General features: G+C 45.1%; 1 protein-coding gene across 1 annotated transcript in view; it reads left to right on the top strand.

Annotated features, from left to right (window-relative positions):
- TNFRSF19 (TNF receptor superfamily member 19) overlaps positions 1 to 21,284 on the top strand; it is a 93,762-nt gene that overhangs the window by 41,041 nt on the left and 31,437 nt on the right. The window contains exon 5 of the mRNA XM_039255529.1: positions 3,506 to 3,591. Coding sequence (XP_039111460.1) covers positions 3,506 to 3,591 — 86 coding nt within the window. The remainder of the gene's footprint in view (positions 1 to 3,505; positions 3,592 to 21,284) is intronic.

Below are 21,284 nucleotides of genomic sequence, written 5' to 3'. Positions count from 1 at the left end.
TCCTTTTTAAGGCTGAATGATATCCCATTGTCTGGCCGTACCTCATTTTGTTTATCCCTTCATTTGCCCCATGGGGGTTTGGGCTGCGTTCACTTTTTGCCGTTCATGAATAGTGACGCTAGGAATCGATGTGCAAATATCTTGTCTACATTCTGCCTTCAGTTCTTTTGGATTCAACCCAGTAGTGGAATTGCTGGAGCGTAGGGTAGTTGTAGGTTTTTTTTTTTTTTTTAATATTTTTATTTATTCCTAGGAGAGAGAGAGACGGCGCCAGCAGGGGAGGGTCAGAGAGAGAGGGAGTCACAGACTGAAACAGGCTCCAGGCTCTGAGCTGGCAGTCAGCACAGAGCCCGACGCGGGGCTCGAACCCATGAACCGCGAGGTCATGACCTAAGTGAAAGTCGGACGCTTAACCGACTAAGCCACCCAGATGCCCCAGGGTAGTTGTAGTTTTAGTTTTTTGAGGAACTTCCATTCTGATCCCCTGAGCAGCTGTGCCGGTCAGTGTGCAGTCCTTCAATTTCTCTCCATATCCTCCCCAACACTTGATATTTTCTATTTTGGTTTGGTTTAGGTTTTTAGTTGCCATCCTACTGGGTGCAATGGGATACTTCTTTGTGGTCTTGATTTGCATTTTCCTGATGATGAGTGATGTTGGCTGTTGGCCGTCTTTTCGTGGGCTTAGTGGCCATTTGTAGATCATCTTTGCAAAAATATCTCTTCAAGTCCTTTGCCCATCTTTTAATCAGGTTATTTGATTTTTGTTGCTGAGCTAATATTCTATATATTAACTCCTTACCGGATACATGAGTTGCAGATATTTTCTCCCCTACCACAGGTTCATTTTTCACTCCTGTTGATTGTATCCTTTCTGGATACAATCTTTCTGGGAAAGAACATTATTATTTTATTATCATTTAAAACTTTTTTTTTTATGTGACCTACTTGCTTTAACCCTTTTATTGAGGTTTAATTGACAAGTAAAAAACTGTATATATGTAATGTCTACAACTTGATGGGCTTGGGGCTAAGTACACATTGATTGTGTCCTTTGATGTGCAAAATGTTTCACATAGTCTGTTTTTGCTTTTGTTGCCTATTTCACATAAGCCTTTTGATTGCATTTTGGTGTCACATCCAGGAAATCATTCCTGAATTCAATGTCATGAAGTTTTTCTCCTGTTTTCTTTTAGGAGTTTTATAGTTTTGGGTCTTAGGTTTAGGTTTTTAATTCATTTTGAATTGGTTTTTGTATATGGTGTTCGGTAAGATTCCACGTTCATTCTTTTGCATGTGGATGTCCAGTTTTCCAGGCCCCATTTGTTAAAGAGACTGTCCCGTCTCCATTTAGGTGGCCTTGGCACTCATGTTAAAACATAAGTCATTTGACCATATATGTGGGGGTTTATCTCTGGGCTCTCTATCTTGCTCCATTGGTCTATGTGGCTGTCTTTATGCCATTATTGATTATTATAGCTGTAATTGACTATTATACTGCACTGTATATTATACACTGTATTGTGTATTGCACTCTGTATTGATTATTATAGCATTATCATATGTTTCAATATCAGGAAGTGTGACCCCCTCCACTTGTGTTCTTTGACTATTGCTTTATACATCACAAAATTAATTTTTCAATTTTTAAATTAAAAACAGGTGGGAAAGTCACCATATTACAATATGGACATATTTTCATAGTCACATGAAAATGGAAGTTAGGCAAATACTGGATATACCTTAGCATTTGAGATAATTTACCTGCTTTTAAATAAAAATTTTTCTTCAACCATACAGATTTGCTACTACAATATCTAATTTCATAAAATAATTGCATCTATCTTGCTCTTTATAAATTTGGTCTGCAAATTTATTCTCCAAACCACTATTTTGTCATAGAAAAAATATATTTTGAAATATATTTACAAATAAACACTGTTTTTTAAAATTTTTCTTTAATGTTTATTTTTTGAGAGAGAGAGACAGAGTATGAGCAAGGGAGAGACAGAGAGAGAGGGAGACACAGAATCTGAAGCAGGCTCCAGGCTCTCAGCTGTCAGCACAGAGCCTGACGCGGGGTTCAAACTCACAAACCGTGAGATCATGACCTGAGCCAAAGCGACACTTAACCGACTGAGCCACCCAGGCTCCCCTAAATAATCACTGTTAATATTTGGTATATAATATGCTTCCAGATTTTTTCAATGCAAATACATAAAGTAAATTATTTTAGCTGCTTTGGTAAAAAAAAAAAAAAAATCTGAAAGGATCTATACCAAAATGTGTTTGTACAAAATGGAATTATGTTATTCACCTTTCTTTTTTTTTAACCTACTGATACATATACTAGATCTACGTCATTGTTTCTTCAAGGCCACTTTATATTCCATTGCCTTGGGATGACCATGGTTAGTCATATCTACTGCTTGTATGCTGAAAGTGTGCCTTGCTGGGTTTTTTTTTCCTTTTATAAATAACACCATGATTACATTGTTAATACAGCGTCACCCCCTTGATTGTATCTTTAGGATAAATTTCAAAAAAATGAACTTACTGGTTAAAGGATATATAAACTATTTTCTGGGTTCTCATGGCATGTTGCTACGCTGCCCTTGTACAAGTGGCCTTTTATAATGCCACTGGCATCCAGACACATGCCTATTTTGTCTGCGCTCACTAGAGTTCTAAGTAAAAATGGTACATTGTCATTGCAACTTGCATTTACTTGATTAGTTTAATGAGGTTAAACGTTTTAATGTTAAAAATTTTTTTAATTTAATTGCATCGTGCTTTTCCGTTTTCACTGAAATTTTTAAATTGTGGAATGTTCTTTGGGAATTAACGTTTTTGCCTGTTTCTATTACAGACAATACTGTGATTAGGACCATTTTTCAGGTTTCTTTTGCCCGTTAACTATGTTGATGGTGCTTTATTTAGTTTTGCTCTTCAACTGTCTTTAATATTGTGTGCGCGTGTGTATGCGTGCGCATCTGGATGTGTGTATGCGTTTGTGCATGTGTGTGTGGTAAAAGCTGTTATCTCTTCCATTCCAACTCCTGAATTTCTTGTCATGCCTAGAAAAATAACCCCGTATGAAAATTACATAAGTATCTCCCTACATTTTTCCATTGCTTTTGTAGTTTGCTTGGCTTTTCTGGTCTCTGAATTCCAGGTGTTTAAAAACTAGCACTTGATTTACGAGGGGTTTTGTCGCTTAACTTACAACAGAATTGCCAAAGACCACTGATTTCCTATTCCCTCCCCAGACCACCATCTCAGTGTGGATGGGCTGAGTAGAATTTACAAAGTCATATTTAGGAGAACTGATATTTCTTACATGTTCACTGCCTCTAAGGATGTGTCTAAGCCACTGCTGTATTTAAGCCTTTGAGTTGCTTTTTAAAAAAAGTAGAACTGGTACTTTATAAATTCTTGTGGATCTGTTAGCTGCGGCTTTGAGCGTAGAAGGAAGAGCTAACGAGGATTGTTTTCCTTTCTCTTCTAGATTTTATAGGAAGACAAAACTCGTCGGTTTTCAGGACATGGAGTGTGTACCTTGCGGAGACCCTCCTCCTCCTTATGAGCCGCACTGTGAGTGAACTCCAAAGGCTGTTAGAAACCTTTCTGTGGTTAGCAGACGGGGCACAGTCTCTCTCTGTGCTGGGGCTCGTCATGTGCATTCTTTTATCAAGCTTCCGGCAAGATCTGAAGTTCTTTTGTTGTGTGCCCCAGTCAGCCAACTGTGTCCCTTGACGTGACTCCCAGAGTGAAATACAGACATGTTGCTGCCGCTTCTTTCATTCAGACTCTTATCTTTCATTTTAGATACAGAACTCAGGCGACTCCAATTAACTAGGTGATCCAAACCCTAATGCGTAACCTTTGCCTTGGCCCCAAGAATTCCTGTGTTTCCCCTTCTTAGTCCCCAGGCACGGTCATGTGGTGGCTTCCCTGCCTTTCCAGAAACATTCCTCTCCATGAATCACCTGCTCTCGTTAACATATCATCAGATTAAATATCGCCTCCCTTCATTCACTCCTTCATTCTTCTCATTTCACAAATAGGAAGAGAGAAGCCGTTGCATGGCAGAAATACAACTCTCAGTGGGAACAGTTTGCCTTTTCTTCTTTGAATTAACACTGATCTTTTTTTTTTTTTTTAAATCAGATATCTCCTTTGGATAGAAAAGGTATTTGTTACACAAGTTCTCAATTTGCATTGATCTTGAATAGGAAGGAGGGTGGCTTCTCACTTTTCTTAATCCCACATACAGATCTGGCCGATGGGACCCCCCAGGTGCTGGGCCAGGAAGGAAATCAGCAGGTGGGCTCGGGGGTGCCCAGGGCCGTCTTTGCTGAGCAGGGCTCTCCGTGAGCTGTGTTTCGGGTCCACAGGCGCCAGTGTGCAGCAGGTAGGGTATGAGAGGTGCTTGATCCCGTGCAGAGTCGCTCCTGCCTTTCTGGGGAGCGTGGCGAATGTATATGTTTGGGGTTCTGCTTGGACGTGTTCTCGCTTCTTTCTGTGACAAAAGCATCCTCTGAACTAACTGAAAGCGACTGTGTTATTGACAAGGCCACAAGGTCTTTGTGTTTTCAAGAATATCATGTAATTTGCAATCCATATTATGGTCCTGTACCAAAATGCACTACTTTCTATTCTTCATCTAATGTAGTAGAAAGGCACAAAAAAAAAAAAATTCTAAGCTTTATAGAAATGTGTATTGACCCTCTTTTTTCTTTTTAATGTTTTATTATTTATTTCTGAGAGAGAGAGACAGCGTGAGCAGGGGAGGGCCAGAGAGAGAGGGAGATACAGAATCCAAAGCAGCCTCCAGGCTCTGAGCTGGCTGTCAGCACAGAGCCCAGTGCGGGGCTCAAACCCACGAACCGTGAAATCATGACCTGAGCTGAAGTCGGATGCTTAACCGACTGAGCCACCTAGGAGCCCCTTGACCCTCTTTTTTATAATATGCTAACATTTGCCAGATAATTCGTTGCATTTAACAAACGCAGTATTGACTGTTACGTTTCAGCCATAATAGGGAAACTGTTGTTTCCCTTAACTTTCCCGCTGTCCTATGATCAGCCTAAATTTATCAATGAGGACCCCAGGGCCAGAAAGGTGAATCACTTTCCGTTTTGGCTGGGAAGTGGCGGAGACACACAGACAGACCCTGGTCTGTCTAGTGCCAAACATTGTGTTCTTAACCACCACACTCTTCTGTCTCCCGAAGCAAAGCAAACATGTAATCTACTACATGTTGGCTTTTTGTTTGCTTTAATATTCATCATTAAACAAAAACTTTAAAGATCAACCGTAGGGGAGATAGATACTTTATGCTACACAGCCCGTAAAAGGACATGCCATGTTGCCAATTAAAACAGGGCAGCGACCTGGCCATGCCTGAGGGTCAGCTCAGCCGTCATTTTGCCCGGAAGGCAAAGTAAGATCATGTACTTGATCCCAAACTACCATTATAAGATTTAGTAAAGTAACTGCTATTGCCTAGTTTAGAGCTGGAATGTACTAGGGTTATTTTTTCTCTTTAATTTACTCAGTTTAAATTGAGTACGATCTGGTCATAAGTCTGAGGCACTGGAATTTTTTGCCTCTGGGGATCTGGCTAAGCTCGGACATCATAAATTAGTCTTGAAACCTAGTTTTCACATTTAACTTCTAATGTGTTGTAAAGCCCTGAGTAAGGTACAATTTGAAAAGAAAATTAACGAGTTTAGTTTATGTGTACAGATTTATTTCTCCATAAATGCAACTTTTTAGAAAGCAAAGCAAAACAAATTACTTTTCTGAGTGGGAAATGCTGTGTGCAAAGTAATAGGCTTTCAAATCATGGAACAAGTGTCTGGTGGTCTTTCATGAGTGCTAATCCTTATCTCTGCAAAGGAAGGCTTGCTGCCTTTGGCATAGTTCTTGGGAATCATTCCAGGGCACACACAACTCATCTCCTCAAAAGAGATCTTGAAGTCTTCTGGGGGGAGTTATGTAAGGTACCTTGTGTTTTCATTTCTTCTACTTTAAGGATTTCAACTCATCCACAAAGAACTACTTCTGCAGTGATTTCTTTCCTGCTGAGGAGTTCCTGTTTTATTTAGACTCCGCTGTAAGGAAGTGACCCCACTCAGGCTGCCTCAAATCATGGGGTTTGTTTTGAGGATGTACATGGTAGTGAGAGGCCAGCACGTCTCTGAACTTGGGGACAGCCCTTACTTGGGACCTGGGGCAGTGCTGGAGTCTGGGAGTGGTCACCCGCCCTGCAGCGGGAGGCTCTGAGTCCCGCGCTGGGTTCTGGTCAGCACCACGGTCGCTCTCTGAGCCTGCGGGGACGCTGTTTATGTTTCCTCATTTCCCCCCATGCTTCCAAGGGACCGCCTTGGTCTGTACTTCCGGGTCATGCTTCTGAAGGAGAGAATCTGATTGGCCAAGAGACATGTCATCGTCCTGTAGGGCAGAGCCTTTTTCATTTGACTGTTGAGCAAGTATTTGAGTGCCTCCCTGGGGCCAGGCACACGATGATGGCTAAGTAGACCCCAACTCTTTTCTTCTTGGAGCTTATGGTATAGTAGGGGAGTTGTCAAATAACTACCCCAAATTAAACAGTGTTCAGATACTATCCACATGGATGCAAAAGTGTGATCAGCCCGTCCTGTGCCCGGACGGATCTGTGGTACTCTAAGAATGAGTAGTGGATAATGATGTAGGAACATTAGGGGAGACTTCACAGAACCATGACTTTCAAGCTGTGATCTAAAGGGCCAGTTAGAGGAGTATGAGCCAGAAAGGGAGACTAAACAGGAGGCCAGGGAAAGCCGAGGAGGCCAGGAGAGTACGTGGAGCGTCCTGCTGCCATCGGTCGCTGTGTGCAGGTCGAGTCAGTTGACACTGGAAATGCGAAATGTCCTTTGGACGTAGAACCCTGGAGGTCTGTGATGACAGCGACAAGCACCATCTTAGTGAGTGATGGAAATGCAACCAGATTATAGTGAAACGACAAGTTAACGTAAGGGGAGGAATAGAGACGATTATGGACAATTGTCCAGAAGTTTGCCTGTGAAGGTGACCCGGGAATATGCAGGCAATGACGGGTTTTGTTTGGTTTCATTCCTTAGGTGAGAGACACGTTTGCTTGTTTGCAGGATGAAGGGAAAGGTCAAGAGAGGCTGACTGTCTTATATGAGAGAACACTGGAATGATCGGTCACGTAAGGTCTGCTGCAAAAGGACCCTGAAGCATAATTGTCGGGTCGCCCTTCTCTAGAAGGAGGGAGTGCTCCCTGCTGTAAGGAGAGAAGGGAGCGTGGATCCAGTGAACATGGACTTCTGCGGTTGGTGGCGGGGGGCTCATCGACTTGGCTTCTGTGTGTGTGGAGTCAGAGACACTGTTTTCTGCCAAGTTGGGCTGGAGCCAAGGAACTGAGAGGCTGGAAAAGCACAGGTCTTTGAAGTTCTCATTACAGAGTGTGGGAGGGACGTTGATTTGAGAAAATAGTGGGTTCTCTTGAGGACCAAGAGTCCAGATGAAGTCTGTGGTCATAGCAGGGCATTGTGTGCTTCACGTATGGTGTCCGAAGACACTTGTGCTGCAGGGGTGACTCAGGCCACCCCTGCAGGTGCCCAGCACAGATGTAAGTTGTGCCCTAAATGTGTAACTTATAACGAGTCACAAACAAGTCATGAAAATACGGTCTGTATTAGTAACACAAGAATAGTTTTAAATAAATCTCAACACATTTTCTTACGTTGATGTAATACCTGAACATACCAAAGTAGCGCCTTAACAGAAACACAAGACTGAAAACTTCCCACATTTCTGTCAACTCTTCAGGGGGCCACATACCACATTTTCTTTATCCGTTCATCCATCGATGGACACTTAAGTCGTTTCATGCTGTGGCTCTCATAAATAATGCCACAGTGAACATGGGGTGCAGACAGCTTTTTGACTTAGTGTTTTCATTTTCTTCAGATAAATACCCAGCAGTGGAATTGCTGAGTCATACAGTAGTCCTATTTTTAATTTTTTTGGGAACCTCCATACTGTTTTCCACAAACTGGCTGCACCAGTTTGCATTCCCACCAGCTGTGCCAAGGGTTCCCTTTTCTCCACATCCTTGCCAATGTTTGTTATTTTTTGTCTCTCTGTTAATAGCCATTCTAACAAGTGTGAGGTGATATCTCATTGTGATTTTGATGGTGAGTGATGTTGAGTTCCTGTACCTGTTCATGAGCGATGATGAGTTCATGTACCTGTTGGCCTTCTGTATGTCTTCTTTGGAAAAGGTCTATTCAGACCCCTTACCCATTTTTATTCAGGTTTCTTTCTGCTCTTGAGTTGTATGAGTTCTTTATATATGTTGGATATTAGCCCCTTATCAGAGAAATGATTTGTGAGTATCTTCTCCCATTCAGTAGGTTGCTTTTTCATTTTGTTGACGGTTTCCTTTGGTGTGCAGAAGCTTTTTTAGTGTGATATAGACCCGCTCGTTTGTTTTTGCTTTTGTTGCCATTGCTTTTGGTGTCAGATCCCCAAAATCATCACCACAAACCAATATCAAGGAGTTTATCACCTATTTTTTTCTAGGAGTTTTATGGATTCAGGTCTTACATTTAAGCCTTTAATTCATCTTGAGTTAATTTTTGTATATGGTGTTAGAAAGTGGTCCACTTTCACTCTTCTGCATGTGGCTGTCCAGTTTTCCCAACACCATTTATTGAAGAGACTGTCCTTTCCTCATTGTGTAGTCTTGGCTCCTTTGTCATAAATTAATTGACCCCATATATGTGGGTTTCTTTCTGGGTTCTCTATTCTGTTCCATTGATCTGTGTACCTGCTTTTACGTGAATACCATGCTGTGTTGATTACTCTAGATTTGTAGTACAGTTTGAGGTTAAGCACGGGGGCGCCTGGGTGGCTTCGTCGGTTAAGCGTCCGACTTTTGCTTGTGTCATGATCTCGCGGTTCGTGGGTTCGGGCCCCGCGTCGGGCTCTGTGCTGACTGCCAGGTCGGAGCCTGGAGCCTGTTTCAGAGTCTGTGTTTCCCTCTCTCTCTGACCCTCCCCTGCTCACGCTGTCTCTCTCTCTCTCTCTCTCCTAGAAATAAATAAAACATTAAAAAACTTAATTAAAAAAATGAAATTAAGAAGCATGTTACCTCCAGCTTTGTTCTTTTTCTCAAGATTATTTTGGCCGTTCAGGGTCCTGTGGTTCCATACACAGTTTAGGAAGGTTTGTTCTATTGCTGTGAAAAACTTGCCATTCGAATGTTGATAGGAACTGCATTGAATCTGTGCGTTGCTTTGAGTAGTGTGGCCATTTTAACATGAACCCTTCCACCCTGTGAGCCCGGAGTATCTCAGGCGGATTATCAGTAGAACTACATGAACGCAGATCCAGAAACACACCTGCCACAGAGTTAGCTCAGCAATGACCGGCTGGCAGTGATGACCGCACCTGCCCTGCAGCCCACCCCAGCCCAGGTGTGCTGCTTGGAGGATGTGGAGGTGGGGGCTTGTCCCACGTGGGGAGGATCTCAGGATGCCGCTGGCTTTGGATGCTGTTTTGCAATCACCACGGGCAGGTGAGCAGTGAAGGATACCTCGGAAAGGGGCTGCGGTCGACTTTTGTGTTTGATTACTTGAGTGGCAAGAAGACCAGGCTGAAGCACCCTCCGTAGGCTGGCCTCTTTCCTCTCTGTGCCCAAGGCCTCACGCCGCCTGCTCCGCGGGACTAGCAGTAGCCGGTTCAGCTTCGTCCCCTCAAGCAGCCATGGATGTGTGAAGGCGATTGATTAGGCCACTCATCTCCTCTTTGCCAGCTCATCAATAGCATTAATTTGTGAGAAGGACGGTTGGGCACTGGGCCCGGAGCACGGGGTGATTGGTGACATCAGTGTAAATTGCAGCTCAATCACAGGCCCCATTTACATAACAGTCCCGGCTTAGGGCTTTGTTCCTCATCGCTTTTATCTTCGCTTCCTAAAAATATGCACCCATTTAGAACATTCAAAGGAAATCGGGAAAAACACACAAGAAATTTTAGAAGAACTACATCCTGCCCTAGGTCTGATAAGAAATGCAGATTTTGTGTGATTTCTTTTAGCAATGTTTACTTAATTTGGAACAAATACTGTGGTTGGAACACATGGTTTTGAAAAAATTCAAAGCGGTTTTTCATCCAGCGCAGCTTTATTTAAGTGTGTTTAACCTAGATGTTTGCTTTGTTCTTGGGGGCTTTGTAAAACAAGCCACGTGATTCTAAAGAGATAAGTGACCAGATAAGTCGCTGTGGGGGGCGGGGAGAGAGAGAGAAAGCAGGAGCTAAGTTGGCCTGCAAGTATTTAGGAGTTTTACGCGGCTTACCAGCCTCAAAACACAGCCGGCCTCTGCACCAATTCGTAATAAATGACAGCCTTAGAAAATGATCGTTTTTCAAAAGAAACTGGACACCTTCCAAATAACAGACAAAAGTAACATCAAAATAAACCCTTAAAAGAAGTGTTTGCCCATTAAAGATAACTTTTAACGTTTAGTAGGAAACGTTTTTTTTTTTTTTTTTGAGAGAGAGACAGAGAGGCAGAGCATGAGCAGGGGAGGGTCAGAGAGAGAGGGAGACACAGAATCCAAAGCAGCCCCAGGCTCTGAGCTGTCAGCACAGAGCCCGACGTGGGGCTCGAACCCATGAGCTGCAAGATCATGACCTGAGCCGAAGTCGGAAGCTTAACCGACTAAGCCACCCAGGCGCCCCATCTTTAACCACTGATTTTTGAAAATTAGATGTAGTTTTGGTGTATGTACTGCTTTGTAGCCTTTCTCTGCTTGTGCTGTAATTTTTTTCATATACTATCTTAGCATTATTTTAATGGCATTATTGATTAAAGGACCATTTGGGTATTTGGGCTACATTTGGATTTTAAGGCTGCTCTGTTACACATATTGTGATGTTCACACCTCTGTGCGGATGAGTGCCCACAGCTTATGCGCCCAAAGGTATTCATGTTCGGTGCGCAACTACTGCGATGCCATTCGAAAGTAAGGGTGCCTGGGGGCGCCTGGGTGGCATAGTCGGTTAAGCGTCCGACTTTCGCTTAGGTCATGATCTCGCGGTTCGTGGGTTCGAGCCCCCGCGTCGGGCTCTGTGCTGACTGCCAGCTCAGAGCCTGGAGCCTGTTTCAGAGTCTGTGACTCCCTCTCTCTCTGACCCTTCCCTGCTCATGCTGTATCTCTCTCTCTCCTAGAAATAAATAAAAATATTTAAAAAAAAATTAAAAAATACAGTAAGGGTGCCTGGAAAAGCGTCTTTTAACAAAAACAAAAACAAATTTAAAAGGAAGTAAACTGCAAGTGTTTTGAAATGAGCAGCGTATGACGCGTCCTCAGGTTTTCCCCAGAAGGGGAGGAGGAGGCAGAGGAAGAGACCTAGCCTTTGGTGAATTACAAGTGCACTTCAGCTTTTCTCTGAATGTTTTTGGCAGATAAACCGCTGCAGTTAGAAACCCTGTTCCTGGTATTCGCACAGAACCCAGTGCCCCCCATCCTGGGCTACTTGAACACTCACCGAATCTGATCAGAGGAAATGGCTATGTGAGGGGCTTGCACGTAAATCTGGGAGTATTTTGCATTTGCTTTGGAACCATGATGTGATTTTCATTCTCTCTCTGGATATTCATTGTTTCTGTAGCGGAGCTCTTCTGATGAGCTCGCTGATTCTAGGTGGCCTGACTTCCTGGGCACTCCCGGGGCCCTCTGCACGCTGGGTGCACCAGGCCACCGTGTGCTAACGAAGGGTTCCTCGGACCCAGAAAGTCGTCTGTGGTCCTCAGGCCAGCCAGGGCGTTCCCGCCACGGGTCACGTGGACGGAGACTGGCTTTGGGGACTGTTGCAGAGGCAGATGGGCAAGCGCCCCTGTGTCTCCGGCACAAGTGGTTACCGCAGCAGAATAGGGGACCTTCCCCCGGAGAAGTCGTCCAAGTGTAGCTGTTCCCCGTGGAACAGAACTTTCAGGACAGGGGACAGGAAGGCGATGAGATCAAAGAAGACGACACACCGCTGGCTTGTGCACACGATTACGGAGGGGAGGTTGCCTCTGCTCTTCACTCACTCACCTGTCGGTTAAGGTGCTACTGCGCGTCTCTTCTTGCCCGCTCTGCTCACCGCTCTTCCCTAGGATCTCCCTTTCTTTTTGTCGCTGTTACACAGTTGCATTATTTTATTGGAAAATGGTCTAAAACAGTAGTGGCTAAAGGTTGCTTATGTGGAAACCAAAGACCCAGAAGTCAGCCAGTTTCCCCGCCGAATCCCGGCACAAGAGCGCACCTTTTTGGCCCTGCCATGGAATCCGTCCATTTTTTGTCCTAAGCATCCCTAATGCCAAGCGAAGCGGCCACGGTGGAGGGAGGAAGGGAGGGAAGGATCCAGCAAGGCAGAGATGGGGAAGGCAGGAAGCAGAGGCCTGCGGTCCAGCGAGGAGGAGCTCCAAACCAGCTGGGATTTTGCGCCATTTAGCACAGCGCCGGCCCTGTGGGGGTCCTGGGGTTATATAGCCCTATATATATAGCTATAGCCCTCCTTTCTGGGCCCCGAAAAGGAGGTGGGGAGATGATAAAATTTTATTTGTTGAAATCTTTTTAAGAAAGCAGAAAGCCATCGCTATGCTTTTAGACGTATTTCCTTAGGAAATGATTAATCCTTTGTTAAGCTCATTTGCTTCCCGAGCTGAGCGGCGGGTATCTGCATATAGGTTGAAAATGTGTTAGAGCAAAATCCTCCTTCGCCAGGGATGTTGGAAACATAGCTGGACAGTCTAAGTGTGTTGGCCTCGGGAGACGAAAAGAGTGCTATGGCTGCTACCACTTCGTACGATTAGGTAGCTGTTTCAAATATTTGTCTTCGCCCCAGCCTCATTCAAGTTATAGAAATCAAGACTTCTTCAGGGGCGCCCGGGTGGCTCTGTCTGTTAAGCACCTGACTTTGGATTGCAGCTCAGGTCACGATCTCATGGTCCGTGAGACCATGTGTGAAAAAAAAGGAAAGGAAAGTTTATATGCCTCGCCTGAGTCAGGTGACAGTGTCCCCTGAAGGTGGAGATGCTTAGGAGCTGGAGATGCAGAAGGGGCCCCCGGGCTGTGATCTCAGTAGCTGTGGGTTCTCACCCAGTCGGCTCTAAATCGGACTCCGCTGCCCTTTATCTGCAGTCTCTTTGAAACATTTAAAGTCAGTGAGCCGGCTTAAATATTTACTCATGAAGAAACAGGTTGTGGTTTGTTGAAGGCCATCACTAAATTAAATGAATGTGAGATTAAGTGCAGTTTATTTAAAAAATATGAAATCCCACAGGCCTGTTTCACAAAGTTGCAGACTTTTGCAAATGGAGCAGTGCTTTGTGTGTGTGTCTGTTAAATGCTTACCGTCTAAATAAATGTGGAGAAAGCGTTCTGATGGATTGTGCCAAACCCGTGGTGGAAATCCTCAGCGTTTAAGCTTGGAAGGCTTTCCCCTTCCTACAGGGAGACGTTTATTCCCAGGAGGTAGTATGTAAGGGCTCACGGGGCCGGGAGACCTGGGTTTGGTCCCCTGGGGACTCACATCCTGGAAAGGCCTGGAATATGTCGCCTTCACCAATGGATGGAGATCTTTTGTCTTTAAACAAGGGTGAATGCGTCTGGCCACTTCCTCCATCAAATGCTTGAGGAGTGGGATTTAATTTGAGGCACCTCATTTTGAGGAGGAAAACGAGAAGCACTGGGAGAGTGGAAAACGGCAAAGCTTGAATTCTGAAGGGAACCAGATATTTCATCTGCATTTCTCAGCCTGAGCTTGCAGTACTTCTCTGTGCAGCCCCAGAGAAGAGGAGCCAGGATTAGAACCCAGGTCGGCCCGATGCCACAGACATGCAGGCTTAATGTTGACCTCTCCATGTGAACTTGGAAGGACCTCTTTTATTCCTGTGAGAGAGTTTAAAAATAATTTTTAAATTAAGAAAAAACTGGAAACTGTAAATGAAATGTAATTGAGTCCTTCTACTGGAAGACAAAGCGTAAAATAACTCAAATTTGGAAAAGGTAGTCGAAAGTCAAAATTGAAAGCTTGAAGTCATCTAGCAAACCGGAATTAGGTTTTTCAAGATACCCTCCCACTTTGGGGGTTTAAAATATTCTTTTGACTGCTTTTTAAAATTATTTTGATGATCTCAGAGAAATTGTTTTCATGAAAGTCTTGTCTGTATTATTAACCATGCAGCCATTTTCTTAAATATTCAAGAAATATCTTTTCTCGATACTTACACAATTATAATTAAAGGGAGGGGTGTATTTCTTTTAAACTGCTGCAAAAGAATTTTTTAACTTAATTGAAATATGATTGACATACAAGAAAACACATGTTCGGTGAGTTTTGACAGATGTATGTACCCGGGTAATCATCTCCCCAATAAAGATGTAAAACATTGCTGTCATTTCTCTCAGAAGAGCAGTCCTGTGAACGGACAACTTTGCAAGAACCCCAAGAGGGTTCTTTTGATCTGATTTACCGGCTCTCTTGAAGTTGTGGTGTAGACACCTTTCTGTTTGCTTGCATTTAAGAACATTTATGCACGTCTGTATTAGCGTTTTCTGACCATGTTTTATTTTCTGTCACGAAACCCAAGCATTATGGCGCGAAATGTCGCATTTTGTCTTTCGGGGAGCAAAATCTGTCAAAGTGGAAAACGTCATTGGAAATCAGTCATTTCGTATGACCAGTGGTCGTGCAAGGCGTGCTTTTCTTTAAAATGAAAAACAAGAATTACTTTTTGGTATTAGGCTCTTTAACTCAGGCAGCGTGTCAGGGAGTACTTCTGGGTGCGCCACGTGGTATAGACACAGCGGCGTCATCGTAAAGGCATCTCTGTGACGTCCGAGGTGACTGTGGTCAGCGTGTCCTCTTGTTCATGGACAGATGCGTCCTTCCCTGAGCCCCGAGGTCGTTACTGGGGGCCCCGTAGTGAAACACACAGATGAAATTCTCAGCCCTCATGCACTTGGCATTATGGTGCTCCTGAGAAGGGCTGTCGTTTAAAATAAGGTGGTAGATGGGGCGCCTGGGTGGCTTAGTCGGTTAAGCGTCCGACTTTCGCTTAGGTCATGATCTCGCAGTTCGTGGGTTCGAGCCCCGCGTCGGGCTCTGTGCTGACTGCCAGCTCAGAGCCTGGAGCCTGTTTCAGTCTGTGACTCCCTCTCTCTCCGACCCTCCCCTGCTCACGCTGTCTCTCTCTCTCTCTCCTAGAAATAAATAAAACATTAAAAAAAATAATAATAAAAAAAAATAAAATAAAATAAGGTGGTAGGGGAGGCCTCACTAGAGAGATCCTAGGACAGACCCCTGGCGGAGAGGGGGAGGGAGAGAGGGAGACAGTGAGCTGGGGGCCGCGAGTGGGGCAGAGGCCGCGAGCAGTGAGTGGAGCGGATGGACTTGGGGCGAGGGTGTGGGCCTCGTAGCTGGTGGGCCCTTGTAAAGACCCCAGTCCCACTTAACTTAAAAAGTCCTTCTGGGGGTCCCTGGGGGGCTCAGTCGGTTAAGTGTCCGACTTCAGCTCAGGTCATGATCTCGCGGTTCATGGGTTTGAGCCCCGCGTCGGGCTCTGTGCTGACAGCTCAGAGCCTGGAGCCTGTTTCAGGTTCTGTGTCTCCCTCTCTCTCTGCCCTTCCCCCACTCATGCTCTGTCTCAAAAATAAATAAAAACTATTTAAAAAATTGTTAAAAAGTCCTTCTGGCGGCTGTTGTGAATAGACTTGAGGGGAGCGAGGGAAGAAAGGGGAACTAGCGAAACACAGTCTTTTCAGACGAGAGAGTAAACAGGCCTTCCACCCTTTCCTCAAGATCTAATTATTACCTTAACTTATTTAGTTTAACACATTTAATTGCAATGCATTTAATTAATTTAATTATTAGTTATATTAATAACACAATACCTGTTCTATTTCGCCTGCTCTTTGTGATGCCCAAGAAAATCACAGAGGAATATTTTTTTCTGAAAGTCGGGGAGGTCACTCATTTGGAAGAGGTTCACTTAAGATTTCACACCCGTCTCGTTCGATGTTAATTCATCATAACTGGTGTCTATTACTTTCGGGCCTAGGCACACAGGCAAAGCTCTGAACAGTAAAGTCGGGGGAATTTCTATCTAACATCCAATCCTAATTAGTGCTGAAAGGACACCTCACCTAACCACCCACTTTGGTCATCCCAGGACCAGTGCAGACCATTACCCGCTTCACGTTTCTCACACGTTAGCTCACGCACCCTCTTCCCCGTGAGGAGGAAGGGATTTTGAGTCCTGGCCCAGCACCAGCTTTCAAACCAGACATTTAGCTTTTCTGTGACCAGGTTTCTGCTGCACCAAATGAAGATTCTAATCGTGTTGAAAGAGGAAATAAAGCGTTGGTCGAATTCCTGAATCTGCTTCATGTTCTAAGCTACACGAGAGTGGGCTTTACCCACTTTACCGCAAGTTCTGTCCACTCTGAAACTATAAATAAGTGAGTAGTAGAATCATTTCTGCCGGACTAGGAGATAGCAAGAAACACAGTCTTAATCCAGATTTCCTTTTCAGGACCTAGCCGTATTGAGCTCTGCACAGACACAGATACATTATTTTTTTGTAGTTGGAAGTTAATGGGTGGAAATCATTCTGAGTTTCATCGTCTTAGAGTAATTTCACAGGAGATTACATCTTTAAATACTGCAGCAAGGTAAATAAAAATTATCCACCCTGCTAATAACAGGGAACCTCACAGTTACAGGACGCGGAGTCCTTAGGTGAAAGTGCCTCTCTTGAACCCTGCCTTCCCCACTCTGAGGCCCAGTGAACAAGATCACGCTTTTACAAGGACATGGAGCCCAGGCGCCTGAATGGAGCCTGGCGCCCGAAGGGTTAAGTGCTCTGTGCAGGGAACCCAAAGACAGAGGCCCAGTTTCACATCTTTGCTCCAGTCCCCAGATGGTTAGTCCCCGTTGAAGCAAAACTATTCTGAGCCTGTGTATCTTTCAGGCCACAGTAACGCGTTTCCTTTACTGCGTCCTCTGTGCTCCGTGCGGTGTAGATGTTTAAGTGCTTCATTGTTTCACTGATCAAGGAAACAAGCAGAGCAAGCCCTTCTAGGACTGCGAGGTCATGAAAGACATAAAACCTCCTTGGAAGCAGAAACCAGGGGTTTCACTTCATCATCGTTTGTGCAGAGAACTTCTACAGGCACCCTGCTGCTATTGTGTGGCTTATAATGTTTCCAGGGTTAATTACGGTGTTGATCATAATTAAAGCCCCGAAGACGCAGGCTTGTAATGCGCCGAGTGCTGAAGAGAACGTCAAAGTAATGAGCTTGCTCCTGGCATGACAGGCTTCCTCTGAACAGCACGTGGCCGTGCCGGGCTCCAGTTGCCCCCGTGGACTGATCTGTGGGCGGCGAGGGGCTGCCCTTGACCTTCCGGCCCCGTGAGAACTGCCTCCTCTGCTCCTCTCCTCTCTTCCGTGTCCCTCAGAGACACGCGTGGGAATACTTGTCCTCTTTGCCCTGCTGGGGCCCAGACCGCTCAGCCAAGTGGCCTGAAGCGGAGTGACCAACCGCAGAAACCAAGTCCAGGGAGGTCATTTACCGAGTCTCCGCTACTGTGACGTCAGCCCCCCGTCGGGGGTGTTCTCCCTTCCCGGGATGCTTTCCATGCCGTGCTTGAACTTGGGCATCTGCTCTGACCTCCAGCCCCTCACGTCACTCTCTCCGGCCTCCCTGGCCCTCACAGGGGCCTTTCTGTCTGTTGCCAGGCTGAACGCCTCACCGCCAGCCCAGCCCCTCTCTCTGAGCAGTGCTCCCCACCCCTTCGTCTGCTCGGCCCTACTCACGCCTGCTCTGGCCCTGTCACCGGGCGCTGAGTGCCCTCAAATCCCGGGTCCCTTTACTTTCATTGCTGCATTTCTGATAGTACTTTCTTTTTTTTTTTTTTTTTTTTATGTTTTTTTTTTTATTTATTTCTTTTTTTGAGAGAGAGAGACAGCGTGACCAGGGGAGGGTCAGAGAGAGAGGGAGTCACAGACTGAAACAAGCTCCAGGCTCTGAGCCGGCAGTGATAGTACTTTCAATGACATATGCATCTTAAAGAGCAAGAACTCGCTCTCTTGTTCATCCATAATTCTCTTTTGTCCTGTTGAAAAGAAATACAGCTATTTGACTAAAATGTCTTATAAACGCAGTTAATTTTCATTTTCTGAATAGAAACATTCACATTTTGGACTAAGAAATAAAATCCACATGTATATATTTCTTTTATTTTTTTCTTAATGTTTTTTATTTGTGAGACTGAGCATGAGCAGGGAAGGGGCAGAGAGAGAGGGAGACACAGAATCTGAAGCAGCTCCAGGCTCTGAGCTGTCAGCACAGAGCCCGACACGGGGCTCGACCTACAAACCGGGAGATCATGACCTGTGCCCAAGTCGGATGCTTAACCGACTGAGCCACCCAGGCGCCCCTAAAGCCACACTTAAAGCAATTTTTAAAAATCTCTGCCACTCACTGTTGGTAGCGGAGTCAACCGTGATGGAGTAAGCGCTCGGCCGTACCCACACCCCGGGCTGACTTGTGCCCTTCTCCCCTGGGGCCTCCCCACCAGTGCCGGGGAGCAAACCATGAAGGATTATGGCTCCGAGTCCCCAGCCACTACCGTCTGGTCCACACAGAACAGGCTCCTGCATCCGGCCGGTGGTCCGCACACCCGACCCTGGCAGAATGCAGGCGGGTTCAGAGGCCGCGGCGAGCCGCTGGGAAGGGGTGGTGAGCGTGAAGCAAGGTGGTGGCCGTCGGGAAGAGGAGGAGAACGACCCAGGTATTTGGGAAGTCGACCTCTCAGAGCAGCGTTCGGTGCCGGACGCGCAGGAGTGTTCTAAAGTCACTCTGTTTCTAGCAGCGTAAACACGACATCCTTACTGGGGGTTTTTGGCTTAGGAGCAAGACAGAACTTCACGGCATGATAAGAGCCCTCTGTACTCACGGAGCACCACCACCCCCTTTGTGGTGTGAGTCGGCGTCTACGCCGGTCAGTGCAGTGGGGCCCGGGTGGTGCCGCCTGAGAGGAGAAAGGAGCTGGCGGCCCAAAGACTGTTGACGCGTGCCGTCAGAGGCTGCGTATTGTGTTGCAGGAGGTTTGCCTGGAAAATAAGGGTCTCAGTTGAGCTGGGAACCAAGCCCGTGTCTATACACACCAACCACAGACTTGGTGACTTCTGCCTTATTTCTCTTTCAATTTTTTAACTGTTTATATTTATTTTTGAGACAGAGAGAGACAGAGCATGCGTTGGGGAGGATCCGAGAGAGAGGGAGACACAGAATGCGAAGCAGGCTGTGCTTTGCTGACAGTCAGAGCCTGACTTGGGACTCCGAACTTGTCAACCGCGAGATCATGACCTGAGCCGAAGTCGGAAGCTCAACTGACTGAGCTGCCCGGTGCCCCTTCTGCCTTATTTTTTAACATCAGTTTTTGTAAACTCACAGGTTAGCAGTTAAGGTCAGAAAACGCACTGGGCTGTGTTGATGAGAATTCGAAACTACCGAATCCCTACTTCATTTTGTACCGTCAGCTTATTGCCAGATAAATGCTGTCACAGACTTCCTTGACTACTACCACGTGGCCAACTTTGAGAGAGGGTTCTACTCTCCTGGTAAGAATAAAAAGGTAAATCAAGCAGAGCGAAGAGGCACAGGATAAAATATCACTAACATTGGATACAGTTTTCCATTGGTCGCTGTGTCCTGCTTATAGATGCTCTTCTGGGCCAGACGGGCTTCCAGTCACCTCCCTCCTCACCACCTCTTCCTTCTCTTGACTCCTCTCAAGTGTGAGCCCTTCTCTTCTCATGCTGGCAGTCCTAAACGTCGAAGATGTTCGTCTGAGTGTCACCAAGCCAGCCTCATGAATGGAGTCAAATTCCCTTGCCCCCGTAACTGGTCTTTTTTTCTGCCACAATTTTGCAATACGGGGAGACCATTCATTCAAGTGTTGGCAGTAGAACCAGACAAATGTACGTATCCATGAGAAAACATAGATTTCTTCTCTGCGTCTTCCTTTCAGACATCATTCCCATACATCCCTCTTCCTTCGGTGCCCCTTTTACTACATGTGGTTTAAATATGTACCTTGTTTTCCCTTAGTGCTTGTTATGTTTCTGTTTGTCCGTCACTGTGTCGGTAATTAGTCCAAATCCTTGTCTTGGTGCTCAAGGAGCTGGGAAGAAAGAAGAATCGTACTATTATAGTTTATTCTCTCCAAATATCTATACCCATAACACTTCATATAAACCTTTGAAAAAATCTGGAAATCTTGCACAAAAATTATACTCCGTGTGTACTATCAGCTTGCATCTCATTCATGGAGAATTCTCGACAAGATGTATTTAAGGAAAAGTAAGTGCAGGTCCCATTCTTTGTCTTCTGTGCCCCTCAAGTGAGAACATTATCTAGGGGTTGCTTTAAACTCTTGGCAGATATGCCTAAGTTTTGTATCGTCAGAGGTATCACTGTAACTAATAGATAATTAAATTTTTTCTTATTTGCTTATCAGAGTTGTTTGGTTGGTTGGTTGGTTGGTTGTTTTTTGTGTTTTTTTGAGAGAGAGAGAGAGAATGAATCCCAAGCAGGTTCCACGCCCAGCATGGAGCCCCACACGGGACTGTCTCACGATTGTGAGATCATGACCTGAGCCAGAATCAAGAGTCAGACCGTTAACCGACTGAGCCAGCCAGGTGCCCCTCAGATTTTTTTCTTTAGAGGTTTTTGTTTTTTCCTAAAGGATTTTCCTAGTGATGGTTTTAACCATTTTAGTCCCAATATTCCTTGAGGTGTAGGTATTTTGTTAATTGCCGCTAACTGTGCTTTAACGTTGCTCAATGTTACCAGTTAGATCATATTGGTAAGATTCTGGGATCCTTCCGTAAAAGCAGGAGGAGCCATGTCTTGTGTAAGAAATGCACCTAAACTTCCGGCGGGGAGCTATTTTGGTTTGTTTTTATTGTTAATTTTCCTTCTGAACTTTCCAGTGCTCTAGGGGTGTGTTATGAGGACACATACGTGCTCATTCCATCAATTTATTCAACGGCCTGGCTGCCATGTAATGTCAACCTGGTTAAGAGAGACAGTCCAATTCTGACATGATAATAATTACCACATAATGTCTGATTCTGAGTAGTAACGGGGCAAAGCATGGCTGACTAACACAGAAGTATTACCATGTGAGGTCCTCTACTAACCCTTTAA

Source organism: Hyaena hyaena, unplaced genomic scaffold (genome assembly GCF_003009895.1).
Source record: "Hyaena hyaena isolate Hyena2069 unplaced genomic scaffold, ASM300989v1 scaffold_11, whole genome shotgun sequence".
Lineage (NCBI taxonomy): Eukaryota > Metazoa > Chordata > Mammalia > Carnivora > Hyaenidae > Hyaena > Hyaena hyaena.
This window is presented reverse-complemented; position numbering and strand designations above follow the sequence as displayed.